A 17,259-nucleotide genomic window follows, 5' to 3' on the forward strand; every position below is an offset into this window, starting at 1 on the left:
CTTCTCCCGAGGTTCCACTCTTCAAACGCTTCCAGGAATACTGGGGATTCATAGACACGGCCAAGTATGAACCAGGGATTGCAGATGATGATGTGGCAAGTCTAGTGGAAGACATAAAGCAAGGCACTATCGATTATGCCAACAAGCATCTTGAACAGAGTCAGCCGAGAGATGATTATAAAGAATTCTTGGAACTTGTGATCGTCTTTCTCGGTGCTGCTCCTGCCAGAGGAGTGCGATTCATGTCACCCAAAGCAATGCACCACGCCCGCTGGATGTCCAAAGTAATATACTGTCTCAAGATCTGGATGTTCAAGGCTCAATTCAAACTGACTCCTGCAGAAAAGAGAGGATTACGTGATGTGTGTGTATTCACAGTACGTGTCTACCTGACAGCCTGGATCTCTGCACCTCAAGCATCAGGTGCTCCTTACAGTGACCTGCTGCTGCTGAAGTCACTGCTTGAATACTCATCAATCCATCCAGCCATCTCAAAGTCAACATCACGCAAGTTTTCCAATCACGTGTGGTACTTGTCACAGGAACTTGTTAGCTTGGCTTTCTTCGACAGTCGGGTCAGTTCGGCAACCAAGAGACTGATGGTGAGTGCCATGAAGAATGAAGAAGACCAAGATCAGGATCATTCCAAGCGAATCACTGTTGCTCTTGATTCATTCAAGGACAAGAACTTGGAAGATTTCGTCACAGCAAGGTCAATGAAACTTCTGCGAATGATGGAACTTCCAGATGGATTTCTCGCGGTTGATCCGGACTTGTGGGATGACAGAGACGACTACAAGCAGGCTGCAGAAACAGTCAACTCTCTAAAAGTTGTCAATGACTACGCTGAACGTGGAGTGGCACTCATTCAGGAGTACAGTAGGTTGATAACCCGCGATGAAACTCAGCTGCAATTCCTGCTGCAAGTTGTCGAGGACCATCGCAGAATGTACCCTGATAGCAGAAAACATACACTGTCCGGGATGCCATGAAAATAATAAATTTGGGGTTTGCTGGACATTGTCAGACTGATACTATGAACTCTGTCAGAAACTGAACAAAGAATTCACTATTAACGTGTTCAAAAATAAATACTGTGTTCAAGTGTGTTGTTTAAAATAAATTAAGATATAGTCTGATATACTCGTAATTCGTTGAATTTTTATAATTTTCATAATCTTTGCGGCCCTTGAGCTACCCCTACACATAATAATTTAGTGCTCAAACTTTTTATACAGCGTTTCTATATTATATGGAACAGATTAAAGGGGTAAGACTTACAAAAATAAAACTTTAGTTTTTTTTAATTTGTTAAGCTCCACCGTAGACCGCACGCACGCACGGACGGACGGACGGACGGACGGAGGGGAAAACCATCGTCCCCCTTTCGCTCCGCTGTGCGACGGGGGACAACAAGGAGCCAAAGACACTGCACATGAGTGACAGAAAGGAAAGCTGCAGGAGGGGTGACCACGAGTTGAGGAGAGCAGGGATAGGTATCGGAGAAACATGAGGTGACGATGGGCAGCAATTTGAAGGACTGGAGGGTTGGACGTGAGATGACAGACACAGGGAATTGGTTCGACAGACGAGAGAATATAAGGATTTTAGAATGGAGGTGAGCGTTCAGCTTATAATTTGGGAGGGTAATCAGTTTTGATAACTATATCTTTGAACAAAGAACACAACTTTGGAAATACCTGATGACTACAATGAGCTCAATCATATCATTTATCTGAGTCTAATTACTGAACTGAAAAGTTTGACATCGATGGCAACTTGGTATTTCCTGTATAACCAATATGCCTAGTGGCTATGAACATATGGTAAGGCATTAACCTCAAAGTATCACATCCATATACGTTTCCAGCTCTCGGTTCCTTTGCAGCCAGACACCATCTTCATTGCTCTGAGACGCTGTCTTCGGAAACTGAGAATACCTGTTCCAGAATTGTCTTGTTTCACAGTTTTTGCTAACTGCAGGTGTTCATTTGTTGATATAATGTACTTGCACATATTGTTGTGTTCCTCTACGTGTGTTTTTGTACTGGTTTTTGTCGTTGCCCATGCCAAAACTATTGTGGGCCTTGTGGTCTGTTGCTGTGCTTCTTCCATTTCATCTTTTCTGTTCATTCATTCTCCTGCTGCACCACTTTTTTCCCCTTTGTCGCCCCATTCTTCCTCGAGCCTCAATTTCTTAGAAAAACAATGCCGAAGTAAATGAGAGCAAGAACAGAACATGCAAAAGTGAGTACAGGGGAAGCTTACATCCTTGTGTTGCACAGACTTCCCCTGGAAGTAGGAACTTCATTTTCAAATCAGCCTTCTGTCACCTGCTGTCTGATATGCAAAGCCTTCAACCCCCACTATTTATTAATTCCCTGTCTGCACCCCTTCATCCCCAGGAGTCACCATGGCCTCAGTGTAACATACTCCTTTTGACTCTGCCTTAATTGCAAATTAATGACTCACAAAAACAACGAGAATCAGCTGGAAATAGGAAAAAAGCAAAAACAAATCAGCTGGAAATCTGCCGACAACATTATATACAGGATTTATCCCTTCTGCTGCCGCATATAAAAATTGGCAATGATGCTTGTTACCATAGCAACTGCCACATCTCCACTTAGCTTCCTGCGACGAATCGGATATCTGACTGCTACATTTACTTGCTAAGCCACAAGACTGACTAATCATTCAGCATCGCAAAAGGTCATACTCAATGTCAATTCTTCATCTTTCTTCCACCCTTTTGTTCTTTGCAAATTGAAAAACATAATATTGTGCTATCAAATGAGGTTTAAGGTAAAGTGAGTGGCATCCAAATAAGATCTGGCAATATGCATATCAAGAGTAAAAAGCAAAGAAAACTAAAAAACAGAATCTGGAAACAATAAAGGAAACGCAATTGGGAATCTGGGAAGCGCTGTTACTAGCATGTACCGACATCTCATCTGTGGGCCTGTTCAAGGTCGATACAATCATTTGACATTCCCAATATAGCAGCAGGCCTTGGTGGCTGGCATCGCACTCAAAATTACAGTGTTCGGTTCATTTGCTGCAAACGTCGGGCGGGCACGGTACAAGCATCGGTTGTTGTGCATGTGGCAGCAAAATCAACAGGAGACATTGGGTTCTCAGGGCTGGCATACGGATTTCATGTCACCGTTATAGTTTGTGTGCTCAATTTCAGAGTCTGAAGATCCTGACGGAGAATTTCACTGCCTGACTATGCTGTGCCGAATGTGTTGACATGCACAGCCTGAATGAAGAGTGGGTAGATGGCCTAACATTCATATCCAAGTGATTGCACCAGCAGAACTGAATATTATAATTTATTTGGATCTCCTAAGAAACAAGCGCAAGCTAGACGACTCTTAACCTCAACAGTTCAGGACGTACTACGCAAGTGGTGAATCACTGAAAAATACAATTTGATGAATATTGTAATGCTAGCAGAAGCCTGTGGTAAAATACCTCGACAGAAAAGCCTTAGAGTATTATATAGAAGAAGAAAAGATCCAGCATCTGACTGTGGGGTCAGGGGTGGATGGAGACCGTCAAAATAAAGAGTACTTTTAACTAGGACAACATCCCACGTCCAGAGTACTATTATTATGTAGATAAGAAAGATTATTATGTAGAAAAAGAAAAAGAAGAAAAAGATATATAACAGAGAAGATCAGACACCCTCCCTCAAGAGATGCAAAGTTCTCGATGGCATTGCACATTGTTGCTCAACACACTGATGGGGAGTGAAGACCCGGAGAAGCGAAGTTGGGTCTTCAGCTCCGAAAACAGCAAAAGGATCGATTATGATATAGAAGAAAAGATAAGAAAGATTATTATATAGAAAAAGAGGAAGATTATATAAAAGAGAAGATCAGACACCCTCTAATGGCAGCAGACAAGACGCCCAGTTTAACGTCTATCCAAGGGATGGCACACACATTGATGAATCACCCTGCCTGTATATCTTTATATCATCGATATCATCGGGATGATAGTGTAGAGCTGGACCGAGATTCAAACCCAGCCTAGACACCTTAGCGGAGAGTGTGCATATCTCTAGACCATCCTGCCAGCACATTGGATGCAATTGAGATACAAATTATTAGCTCAGTGAGAAATCTGGTGACAATAATTCCGCAAACACCAAAATTTAATATTTATAAGAGGACCTGCCTAAAGTTTTCAGAAAAAGAGCAGATGGTAGTCAAGAGATGATTTATCTTCCCAACGTGGTTTTGGCTGTTTAATGTTCACCTTCTGAGCACTTGTATTGCGATGCTAGGAACTTGGGTTCAAATATTCCATATGTACAATACTGTGTTAATTTGCCTTTTGTTTCCTCATGTCCTTGTGACCTCCGCCACCAAAGGTTCATGGAGGTTATGTTTTCACCCATGTCTGTCTGTCTGTTACTTACGAATATCGAAGATGTTTCAAGTATATTTGGTTGGTTGCATGCTTTATTCTGTCTGTTTGTCTGTCTGTCAATCGCCTATAGGTCACAATTTTAAACCGATCTTCATGAAACTTCACCAAATGGTAGATTTGGTCATAAGCAAGAATCCTATTGATTTTTAGTTCAAAAGTTCAATATAGGCCAAAGGTCAACAACTCAGTTTGTGTTTCTAAAATCTTCAATTTTCATCCGTTTGATTTGAAATTCAAAGAGGAATTGCACATCAGATCTGCAAATTTAACCACCAATTATTCTTCAGGTCAACATCAGCAAAAAGGTCAATATAGGCCAAAGGTCAACAACTTAGGTGCAATATCTAAAATCCTCAAATTTCATAGGATTGACTTGATATTTCAACAGGAGTTGCATGTCAGATCACTCAATTGAACGACCAATTATTTTTGAGGTATACATAAAACAAAAGGTCAACATAATCCAAAGGTCAACAACTTATTTTGGGCAAGTATCATGTTATGCATGACATATTTCTTGATGATTATCTGTCTGTCTGTCTGTTTGTGAACAAGATATCAAGTTGTGGACAGATTTAGACAAAATTTGGTGGAAAGGCTGGGTATGTGACAAGAACGAAATGATTTGATTTTGGTGAAGATCCAGATCCGGATCTGGAACCAAGAATTTTTTTATGTGATTCTTCACAATTGAGAGATAGGGTTAAAACCGATGTATAGCACGATATTTCAAAAAGTTATGGACGGATTCAGACGAAACTTGGTGAATGGGTTGGTTAGGTGACAAGAACAAGCGATTAGATTTTAGTACAGGCCCGAATCCTAAAGTTTTATCCTAAATTAAATCCTAAATCCCAGATCTGGCCTATCAGTGGATACAAAATGTAAACTGTTGAGCCTAGCGGACGTATGCTCTCTACCGAGTGCCATTCTAGTTATTCATACAAAAGTACATTGGTGTCACATAATGCTCTTGCCCTGCATGTAATATATCTACAGGCTCATTTAAACCTGGAGATGTTAAGGTACGAGCGTCATTGATGGAAGTTTAGGAGTGCTAGGCCAGACATAGTTGGGATGGTTCAGCCAAGAGCGCAACAGCAACGATTACAATTGCTTTTGCAATATGAACAAAAACAATACAACTCTCTGTAATTTGCACCACTTGTAGTCGCAGATCTAAACTACACTGTCCTTCCAGTATAACAGTCTGATCCTATTTGCATCATCATTCGGATCACATTTCACCCACTTTTCCATGATTTAACGAGTGCAGAATTTATTTTTGCAGAGGCATCTCACTGGAAATGAAATGAGGAAGAGTGGAAATGCATTTTTTTCTTTTTTTTGTATACAAGATCGAGGCTCGTGCAAGAGCGAACATTAATCACAAAAAAAGGAGAAAAAAAAACGGACACATAAAGGCGAAATAAAGGGAGCGGGAGACAAGATGGGGAGAGAGAAGGAAGCACACAAGTACAACAGAAGAGAACAGGGATATCGGGAGATCTGGAGGAGGGAGAGGGCATGGGGGGGAGGAGGCATGGGAAGGGGTAGGGGGAGGGCGGAGAGGTATAAAACACATGGACACAGTTACTATGCAATTCTCAATGCAGAGGACCATGGAAGCACAATCAATGTCAATCAATAGCCTGTGGTATAGTCCATGCACATCTCTCTACAATAATGTGAGCATTCCAGGGGTGGTGTGGAGACAAACAGGTGGTAAAAAGTCTTACCTCGAAACTTTTTAGGAGGGTCAGAAAGACCACCGGCCAGTGGTTGAATCACGCAGCGGTCATCAACAAGGCTGAGAAAGTGGGTAGACATGAAAAGGAACAAGCTAAAAGATTTGTGGTTTATCCAATAATTAATAAACTGAAGACCTGATGACAAACGAGTCAATGTTTCAACACAGGGCCTACTGATGTAAAAGTGGGAAATCTAATTATCAGTTTACCTATCTTCTACATGTTGAGCCCAATCTCACAATAATATTGATCAAAATTAACCTATACCTCCCTTTACCTTATAAATATACAAACAAAATACTTGTACCACCCAACGCAAACTGGTGGTGCAACAGTAGGCAGCTGAGGTTGGATTTGTCTTTGCATAACAAGTAGTAGTTTAGGCCTATCAAATAGGAGGAGAGAATAGAGTAGAGAATGCAAGATAACATGGATATTCGATACAGAAGCAAAATTTGGAAGGATTTTTTGGAATATTGTAGAAAAGATCATGGTTTTGGATGATGGATGATCCGAGATGGTGGTGAACAGCTGTATTGAAGACATGGAGGGAAGGGTGAGATTGAAGAGAATGTGGAAATTGGTTTCAAAGACAGGGAGAAAGGAACAAATGAGTGGAGGTGAGAAGTAATTTTGACTGGATTTTGACAGTTTCAACAGAAGGAGATTGATGGTGGACCCTGTGTACCCTGCAAAAACTTGGGGAAAGAAAAGAGGGGGGGGGGGGGGGATAAAACACGGAAAGAGCTGAGGGTTCAAGATCAGAAAGGAGGCGGCAGAAGACAGAAACCACCAGACATACGCGATGGAAAAGTGATAGGCCCATCGACTCAGCTTCATCGCGGGAGATTCCGATGATCTTGAGGACATTCATTTCCATGGCATCAAGCAGAACAATGCGTAAGGCAGGGGAGCCAGTCCAGAGGGGAGAGCAGTACTCCATCATGCTGTGGATAAAGGCCTTGCAGGTGTACAATAATTCAGGTGTGCCATGGAAGGAGTTTGCACGACAGAGGATGTCCTGTTGGTGGCTGGCTTTGGAGGCCAACTTTGAAATGTAGTTTGCCCAAAACAGATCATGGCTGAGAGTGAGACCGAAGAGTTTGAGTGACTGAACTTCTTCAAGAGGATTGATAAGAAAGTAGATGTAGGTGGGTTTGCCAGATGGTCCTTTTGATAAGAGAGAGTGAGAGTTAGGGTGTGATATTTGTCTGGATTGACAGACATATTCCAAGTGTTTGACCAGCTTGTGATCTGAAGACAGGGAAGAGGTTATTGTCTGTCTAACTGAAGGATGAGGGACGTCATGGCAGAGGATGGGGTAATCAGCAAAAAGATAGACAGGATTTTCCAGAGTCAGAGAAATAGTTCATGAAGAGTAGGAATAGGACTGGGTAGAGAACACTGACTTGGGACATTCCAAGCTTGACAGAGAAAGGAAATTAAAGGATTCAATTGAGAGCCACGCATTGGCTACGAGAGTAGAGGAAGTCAGTAAGCCATGTGTGGAGTTGGCCAAGGATGCCATGGGCAGAGCATGTGGAGAGTAAGATAAGATGCTAGACTGTTTAAAAAGCAGAAGAGATGTCCAGAGAGATGGCCCTGGTTTCATGTCTGACATTGAGGGCCTCCATCGATTGTTGAATGAGTAGAAGTAGCATGTACAAAGTGGAATGACCTGGGCACAGTTGCTAGAAGCCAGGATAACTTAACCACTGGATAAGAGCTATCCTGTGGTTAAAAGTTTTATCCAAAGGTTAACTCTCTGATGGATAAAGTAGGGTTGGATAGCTATCCACCAGATAAGGGCTAGATATGGTGTGGATAAACACATTGGATCAACACGTTTGCACATCCCGTGCATGACACATTGGATCAACACGTTTGCACGTCCATACATGACACATTGGATCAACACGTTGGCATGACCGTACATGACACATTGGATAAACATGTTTGCACGTCCATACATGACACATTGGATCAACACGTTTGCACGTCCGTACATGCCACATTGGATGAACACGTATGCACGTCCATACATGACACATCAGATCAACACCTTTGCATGTCCATACATGACACACTCACTGGTCAACACGTTTGCACATCCATACATGACACATTGGATCAACACGTTGGTGGAATTTATTTTCAGCATTCCTCCAACAGATGTGGAACAAAGCTGGATTGACTGCCATTTTGAATTGGACAAACCTACTTACGAGAATCACTAACGACACGAATAAGGCGTTATCCGGGCCAGAGGAGGTTGGCTAAAGTTATCCTGAAAAATCACCGATTTATACAGCGGATACAGTTATCCAGCCTTTGAGCAACGGAATCGATCTAGGGGATAAATGTTATCCACCAGATCGGTGATTTATCCACAGGATAGTGATCCTTCAGGCTTCTAGCAACCGAGCCCTTGCTGAAACCAAATTGGTGATCTGAGATTAAGTCATTGGAGAAAAGTAAGGATTTCATATCAACTGCGATGATGGATTCCCTGACCTTGCGGATGATTGGAAGTAAACTGATAGTCTGTAGTTAAGGGCCTCCAAAGCCCATGTGGCCTCCAAAGCCAGCCACTGACTGGGCACCCTCCATCGTGTAAAGGCCTTCCTTGGCACACCTGAGTCCCGATCCACCTACAAGGCCTTCATCCACATCTTGATGGGGTAGTGTTCTCCCTGCTGGGCTGGCTACCCTGCCTCACATCTTGCTCAACTTGACGGCATGGAAACCAAGGCCTTTAAGGTTATTGGAATCACCCACTAGGAAGCTGAGACTATGGGCCCATTACTTCACCATCACAGACACATCAGTGGTCTCTCTGTTTTCTACCACCTCCCTTCTGGTCTTGTACACTCTGCTCTTTCCGTGATCCCTGCCCCCCTGTTTTCAGCAGGGCACACACGATCCAGCATAAACCCAATCCCCTTCTGGTGAAACTACCAAAGTCCAGAATCAATGCTCACTTCCATTCCTTTGTTCCTCTTCTATCTCCCCACATGTCGAACCAACTTCCACATCCTCTTCAATTTCATCCTTGCCTCCAGATCTTAAAGACAGCTGTTCACCACCATCTCAGATAGTCCCCAATCCAAAACCATGATCTTTTCTATCTTTGTTAACCTCTCCTCCCTGACCCCTCCAAGTCACCTGACTCCCCCCCATCCATTTTTTCATTAAGACAGAGCTGGCACATTCATAAATGCAAATTCAAATAAAATGGTGGGCTTTGAGGACTGTTGTATGATATTTGATGATGGATAGAATATCTAAACAGTGATTTCAGATAAATATTATGTCCCATCTTGGACAACCTTTCCCACTATGCTTTTACATGTCCGACGGTCGCTAGGTGATGAGTAAACATATCACTTGCATGTGCATGCACACTGCTACTTCTATGATCACTACGGCTATGATAGCAAAATGACAACTCCAATTATGGTGGAAAACTTTACAAGATACGAGGGTCAATGAATATACAAGGCCAGGATTGATGAGGGTTTATAAGATGTATCCGGACAGTGACAGTTCATTGTGTAATGCAATTCATTCATTATATAAACAAGCGTTGGGATTATTTATGGGTAACTTCAAACGGAAGGGAGGAAGCCAAACGAGAACATTTAACAAATATCAGATTCTATCTCACTGCACGTCCCGGCCCACTGCACACACAAGTGACCAAATTAGGAGCCGGAGCCATGCCGAGATGGCAGTCATATGGAGATCAGCAAAATGCACCTTCAGAACCATTAACATTCAAAACGTTCTACTTTAGGTCATGGCAAGTACATATAGTAATTAATGAAACGGGGTTTGTCATCACATGTGCACACTCTATATATACCATTGCTTTATTATATAGTTATATTGTATATCTATATATATATATTTATACACACATGTTATACACACATGTATAATATGTATTTGTATTTACACATGTATTTATACACACACTATATATGTTATACACACACATACACACACGTGTGTATGCACGCACACACACACACACACACACACACACACACACACACACACACACACACACACACACATATAGATATATATATATATATATATATATATATATATATATATACAGTATATACAGTATATACATACACACACACACACACACACACACACACACACACACACACACACACACACACACACACACACACACACTGCAACATTACAAAGCAGCAAAATTCAGTTTTTCACATATACAGTTAGTATATTCAGAAATTCAGAAATTCAGAAAGTATTCAGACCCCTTCACTTTTTTCACATTTTGTTATGTTGCAGCCTTATGCTGAAATCGATTAAATTCATTTTTTCCCTCATCAATCTGCACTCAATTCCCCATAATGACAAAGAGAAAACAGGATTTTAGAAAGTTTTGCAAATTTATTAAAAAGAAAAAACTGAAATATCACATTTACATAAGTATTCAGACCCTTTGCTATGACACTTGAAATTTAGCTCAGGTGCCTCCCATTTCTCTTGATCATCTTTGAGATGTTTCTACACCTTGAATGGAGTCCACCTGTGGTAAATTCAATTGATTGGACATGATTTGGAAAGGCACACACCTGTCTATATAAGGTCTCACAGCTGACAATGCATATCAGAGCAAAAACCAAGCCATGAGGTCGAAGGAACTGCCTGCAGAGCTCAGAGACAGGATTGTGTCGAGGCACAGATCTGGGGAAGCCTACAAAAAAATTTCTGCTGCATTGAAGGTTCCCAAGAGCACAGTGGCCTCCATAATTCTTAAATGGAAGAAGTTTGGAACAACCAGGACTCTTCCTCGAGCTGGCTGCCCGGCCAAACTGAGCAATCGGGGGAGAAGGGCCTTGGTAGGAGAGGTGACCAAGAACCCGATGGTCACTCTGGCTGAGCTCCAGAGATCCTGTGTGGAGATGGGAGAAACTTCCAGAAGGACAACCATCACTGCAACACTCCACCGATCTGGGCTTTTTGGTAGAGTGGCCAGACGGAAGCCTCTCCTCAGTGAAAGCATACACACGTGTATGTATTTTTTCCCTTCCTGAGACTTTCCTTCTGTATCCATCTTGTCTACCCCATATGTTCTCGTCTACCCCTCATTCCTCCCCACATCCATAATTTGTCCGAGTCTCCCTCTATTTTGTCCTTCAACCTTGTGGTTTGTTTTTCCTCCCTCGTTCTACTGTTCCTTTTGTTCTGTTGCGTCCTGATCCATCCAGAGTCCCACCACTTCGAGGAGCCTTGACATTGTATACAACAAACATATATTATTATTTTGTAATAACATTAATATTACGATTATGCTATTATCATTATTGCCAACGTACCATTTTAAACAGGAAAATGTCCTCCTTAGGTGAAATATCCAATGTCCTGCTTCTTCTCCACATGATGTATGGATAGTGGCATGTTCATATTATTATTGTGGTACTACCATCACAAGGAGTTGACAGATTCGTTTGTGGTTATAATTTTTTTTACTTTTGCTAGATGTGTGTCGGAGCGACTCTTAGCCTATACACCACCCATATGTAGCTATACATGTATACGTCCAATTTTCACCACATTTCCTCAGAAGAGTATTAAACAATGCTAGCAAGCATTATAAATGGCGTTATGCATCGAATAAAGGTTGCAATTGTCCCGTGAAGGTGTTGGGGGCAATATCGCCTGTCACACATAAAGCCATGGCCGGGATAAATCACATATGAGGCCCCAAAGAAATACAATACTGTATACAGTAAATCTCTTTTGATCTTTTGCCTGGCTGCAAAAAAGGTTGGCGTCAGGAAGGGCATCCGGCCGTAAAACATTGCTTCAAAAAGGGGACCGAAAAACAACAACAACCACGGTTCCCGAAAAAGGCCAACCCCCGCTTGCGGGGAAAAATGGCCTCTAAAGGTGGTTTATTATACAGTAAGAAAACAAAATTATACATGGTCTGGGCTCGTGGAAGAGCTAGGATACAAAACAAATCAGGAAACAACATCATAAATGGAACAGCAGGAGAAAGGGGAAACACCAATCGCAGGGTGAAGGCAGAAGGTAGACGGAGACGGGCAAACAAGGGATGCAGGAAAATATGAGGGGTAGGAAAGGAACGCAAGGGGAGGACAAGATGGATACACAAGCAAATTTTTGGGAGGGGTGGGGCTGGTTTATCGGATGTAGAAAGGATCATGGCTTTGGATGGGGGTGACCTGAAATTGTGGTGAACATATGTCTTGAAGATCCAGAGGGAAGAATGAGATTAAAGAGAGTGGAAGGCAGTTCTCCAGGTGGGAAAAAGAGAAATAAGTAAAGTGGCATTTTCCAGACCTGGTTTGTGCACGATCTTTCTCCAACACTGAAAAGTTATTGTGGAAAAAAAAAACTTTTTTTTTTTTTTTTGTATACAAGATCGAGGCTCGTGAAAGAGCTAACATTAATCACAGAAAAAGTCAAACCGACACATAAAACACAACATAAGGCGAGCCGTAGACAAGATGGGGAGAGAGGGGGAAGGACACAAACACAACATTTGAGAGCAGGGACATCGAGAGAACTGTGGGAGGGAGAGGGCTTGGGGGGGAGGCGGGAGAGGTATAAAACATATGGACACTACAAGGACTTCCAGGAAAGAAGTTGGAATTTCAAAAAAGTGTTTCTGGGGTGAATTAGCGGGGGTAGAAAAGATCAAGGTTTTGGATGGCGGAAGATAAGAGATGGTGGTGAACATCTGTTTTAAAGACCTGGAGGGAGGATTGGGATTGAAGGGAGTGGGGGAGTTTGTTCCGGAGGCGGGAGAAAAGGGGAATGAAAGAGCGAAGGTGAGCAGAGAGCCTACATTTTGGCAGTTTAACCATAAGAGGGTTGCAGGCAGATCTTGTGCGACCTGAAGGAATATTTGGGGGACAGAGCACAGAGAGAGCTGGGGGAGCAAGGCCGGAGAGGAGTCGGTAGAAGACAGAAAGAGCACCAACCTGCCTGCGGTGAGTGAGTGAAAGGCCCTCGGAGTTAGCTTCATTGCAGGAGATTCCAATGATTCTGAAAGCTTTGGTTTCAACAGCGTGAAGCCAAGCTAGGTGTGAGGCAGGAGCATCAGCCCAGAGGGGGGAACAGTATTCCATTGAGCTGTGGATGAAAGCCTTGTATGTGGTGAGGAGCTCAGGTGTGCCAAGGAAGGACTTCGCACGACGGAGGATGCCCAGTCGGCGACTGGTTTTGGAGGCCAGCTTGGAAATGTGGTTTTCCCAAGAAAGATCATGGCAGATAGCGAGACCCAAAAGCTTGAGAGACAGAACTTCTTGGAGAGGATTGTTGAGAAAGTAGATGGGAGGGTTGTTCAGTCAGTCTTTTCCGAGAGACATAGAAAGAGTGTGAGATTTGTCAGGATTGAAAGACATGTTCCACTTGTTTGACCAGTCTGTGATTTTGTCCAGGTCTGCAGAGAGTGAGGAGGCTGCAGACTGCCGATCTGAGGGATGAGGAATGGAGCACCAGCAAAGTTAGTCATCAGCAAAGTCAGAGTGGAGTCATCAGCAAAGAACTTTGAAAAGAAAGTGCTGTTGCTGTTGGACAACGCATCAGGTCATCCAGTCGACCTCCACTTCTTATCAACTGGCATCGTAGTTGAAGTTGTGTTTCTTTCTCCAAACACAACTTCTCTCCAACAGCCGATGGATCAAGGCACCATCCGCAGCATTCAAAGCTTACGACCTGTGATGCAACTTTTCTCAGCTAATCCATGAGACTGATGGCAAAAACAGCCAATCCATTCGAGACTTGTCAGTCATTTAACATCATGGAAGCCATTGAAAACATCGCTGAGGCCTGGAGAGAAGTCACGGACAACTGCATGAACGGTGTTCGGAGGAAGGTTTGGCCGGATCAACGAACTTCATTGATCCAGCCAAACCTTCATCAACATCAACGAACTCATGGGATTCAAACCAGAGCTACCCACACTGCACAATGAAATTGCTGAGATGACCAACAAAGTGGGATTCGACAAAATCAATGCAGGAGATGGGGAGGAGTTGCTGAACTCTCAAGGGGAATGTTTGACCAATGAGGACGCGATAGAGCTCGATTAACACCGGGCTGAAGAAGAGGTAGAGGCAACAAAAGAGGGGCAACCAGAGAGGATTCTAATGTGCAAAATTCTTTCAAACATCCTGAATAAAGTCGATGAGGCTCTGGATATCGCGTCTAAAAATGATCCTGATTTGGAGCACGGTGCAGCACTGCAGTGAAAAGAATGGCATCGAATGCGTTAGATATGTATTATTTTAGTATCCATATACTGTATATCAAACCACATCATCCTATCGACGATGCTAATGGAAGTTGAAGTGTGGTGCTGCGCACACACAACTTGCAGCCGCGGTGTTCTCGGCGGCGGTGGTGGTGGGCGGGGCGCGGCAGCGGCCACGAGGGACGCTGTAGCCTCTGCCACGGGATCCACGACGGCAGCACCGTAACTCGACCGCGTGTCGCAAGCCGCGAAAAACTTGTCGGCCTCTATGGTCAGGGCGCGGGGTTCCCTTATTTTGGAACCGGCCAGCGCGAGGCGTACCTGTAGAGGTAGCTGGCGTTGGTAAAGCACCCGGAATAAGAAATCCGGGGCTTGGTCACCCAGCAGCGACAGCATAAAATCCAGCCGCACGGATGGTTGTGTGTCGCCGAGTTCGGGAAGGTCCAGGAGGCGGTCGCCCGTTCGATCTCCGCGAGGCCGAACGTGGCGATGAGGAGACGTTTGAGCGCCTCGTACTTGTGGTCAACCGGCGGGTGCCGCAGGATGGGCACGACTCGGGCGGCAGTGTCGGGCCCGAGGGTGGCGACCACGTGGTAGTAACGGGTCTCATCCGCCGTTATGCCTCAAAGCTGAAATTGCGCTTTGGCCTGCACGAACCACACGTCGGCCTGTGCTTCCCAAAACTCTGGGAGTTTTACTGCGACGGCGTTGGTGGCCATGGCGCATTCGGTGGTCAGCGACGGCTGAACCAAATCGGGGTCACCAGTGAAGTGTGGTGCTGCGCACACACAACTTGCTTGCCAAAGAGGTAGGCCACAACGCGTTTGTTAAAACAAAAGTCTTTATTTTGAAAGCTCGAACTGCAGCACTGAGCAGGCTCGAGCTTAGAGCCCGCATATATGTGCTGAGGCCACGCCTAGTCCCCGGGCGTGGCCGATCGGTCGAAGGGCGGGGCATGTGCCATCGGTCCCCGCCTGGGCGCTCGCGCCACCCACTGGTGCGCGGAATTATTGCCCCCTTGTGCCCGCCACAAAGTTATAATTACAATTATATTGTCGTCAGAACGCATCCCCCCATTAATACATGCAAGTCTATGGGAAATTAGACCCCGCTTGACATCGTTTGGCTTAACATAGTGTCCTTCTGGATCGCAACTACAACACAAAGTGAGGTATTACTGAACGTCACTCATACCTATAAAAGACACATTTTTAGCACCTTTATTAGCTAAAGATCATCGCGGCCTACCTAGATGCCTAGCTAGTGGTCCATTAGTCTGCGGGATGTGATAGGCATATAAATATTATAATGCCTCAAGGATATTGGGTTTCCAATTTTTTTAATTTCAGTCTAGTTTTAAATAGCAGGAGCGACTGTTCAATTAAGATAACTAGTGAGTTCCCGGAAGACGATACCCTGTGCAGTGTTACTTCAAGGTTGCTTCAATTTTCATAAAATAATGATTTAATGATCGTTTTAAAAATCCGAAAGTTTAGTGCTGTTGAAGTAGTCCGTAAGCAGTCTCAAACAGCACCCTTATACACCACCTCCTTATACACCAAACAGCACCCTTATACACCACCACCTTATACACCAAACAGCACCCTTATACACCACCCCATTATACACCAAACAGCACCCTTACACACCACCCCATTATACACCACCCCCGTATAAACAAAGCAGCACCCTTATACGCCATCCCCTTATACACCAAACAGCGCCCTTATACACCATCCCCTTATACACCAAACAGCATCCTTTATGAGCCTTTATTTTTTTTCATTGAGGTAAAATACTGCGATACTGAAGGTTTTGGGAAGTAATATGACAGGCAATTTGTGTTCCATAGTGTTGAAATATTTAATTGCATTTTTTTAAAAAGAAGTAAAAGTCAGATAAATAAATGTATTCCAGTTTTACTGCCATTTTCTGCAGTGTATATTAAATCACGCAATCTAACACCATACATTAGTTATTCGTGCTTATCGTATGTGTCCATTATGACATCCTAAAAACAATAAGTTTCCTGCTTGGAATGATTTTCAATTTTGTTTGACTGCCAGGCAGGCAGACAGTCGAAATGTTGGAACCCATCTGTGGATCGGTCCCATCGGCCGATGGGTCTGACCCATCTGTGGATGCACGAGAAATGACAATGCAGACCCATCGGCCGATGGGTCTGCGCCATCTGCGGATGTGTTGTTCACCTTGAAGGAATGTGTTGACAGAATGGTGCTCTTCAATCAGGTACACAGTCATTGGAATTACATGTGGTAGGAATTTAACAGAGATGATTTTTAAATGTTTAACAGATTAAACCACATGTCACGGACTGCTTTATAAACATTTATGACATCAATTGCTTATTTTTAGGTTCAAGTAAACATACTCATCCACCATTGATGCATAGGAAACACAGATGGGTTCACCTTCAAGGTGAACAACACATCCACAGATGGCGCAGACCCATCGGCCGATGGGTCTGCATTGTCATTTCTCGTGCATCCACAGATGGGTCAGACCCATCGGCCGATGGGACCGATCCACAGATGGGTTCCAACAGAAATATTATCTCAATCCTCTCTTATGCATGTGCAATTGGGACTAATTACGAGCCTAGGTACGGTAAAATGGCAAACTTGTCTTCATATTCATGTTCCAATTAGTATTCGAAATATGACATTCAATTAAATAAGATGTTCCTTGATCATAAACTGATAAGACAGACAGACAGACTTGAACCAATTGCTTAACCCTGCTTTTCACTGCGCGTGCGTGGGGTAATAAATAGTA

The 17,259-nt window shown here is 43.6% G+C and overlaps 1 protein-coding gene across 3 annotated transcripts in view; it reads right to left on the reverse strand.

Moving 5' to 3' along the window:
* The window catches only part of LOC137425950 (inositol 1,4,5-trisphosphate-gated calcium channel ITPR1-like), a 465,322-nt gene that overhangs the window by 444,056 nt on the left and 4,007 nt on the right, over nt 1-17,259 (reverse strand). For all 3 annotated transcript variants that reach the window (XM_078776380.1, XM_078776381.1, XM_078776379.1), the window contains exon 2: nt 6,180-6,250. In XM_078776380.1, coding sequence (XP_078632506.1) covers nt 6,180-6,250 — 71 coding nt within the window. The remainder of the gene's footprint in view (nt 1-6,179; nt 6,251-17,259) is intronic.

This window comes from Myxine glutinosa, chromosome 4 (assembly GCF_964187855.1).
Source record: "Myxine glutinosa chromosome 4, kmMyxGlut1.1, whole genome shotgun sequence".
Lineage (NCBI taxonomy): Eukaryota > Metazoa > Chordata > Myxini > Myxiniformes > Myxinidae > Myxine > Myxine glutinosa.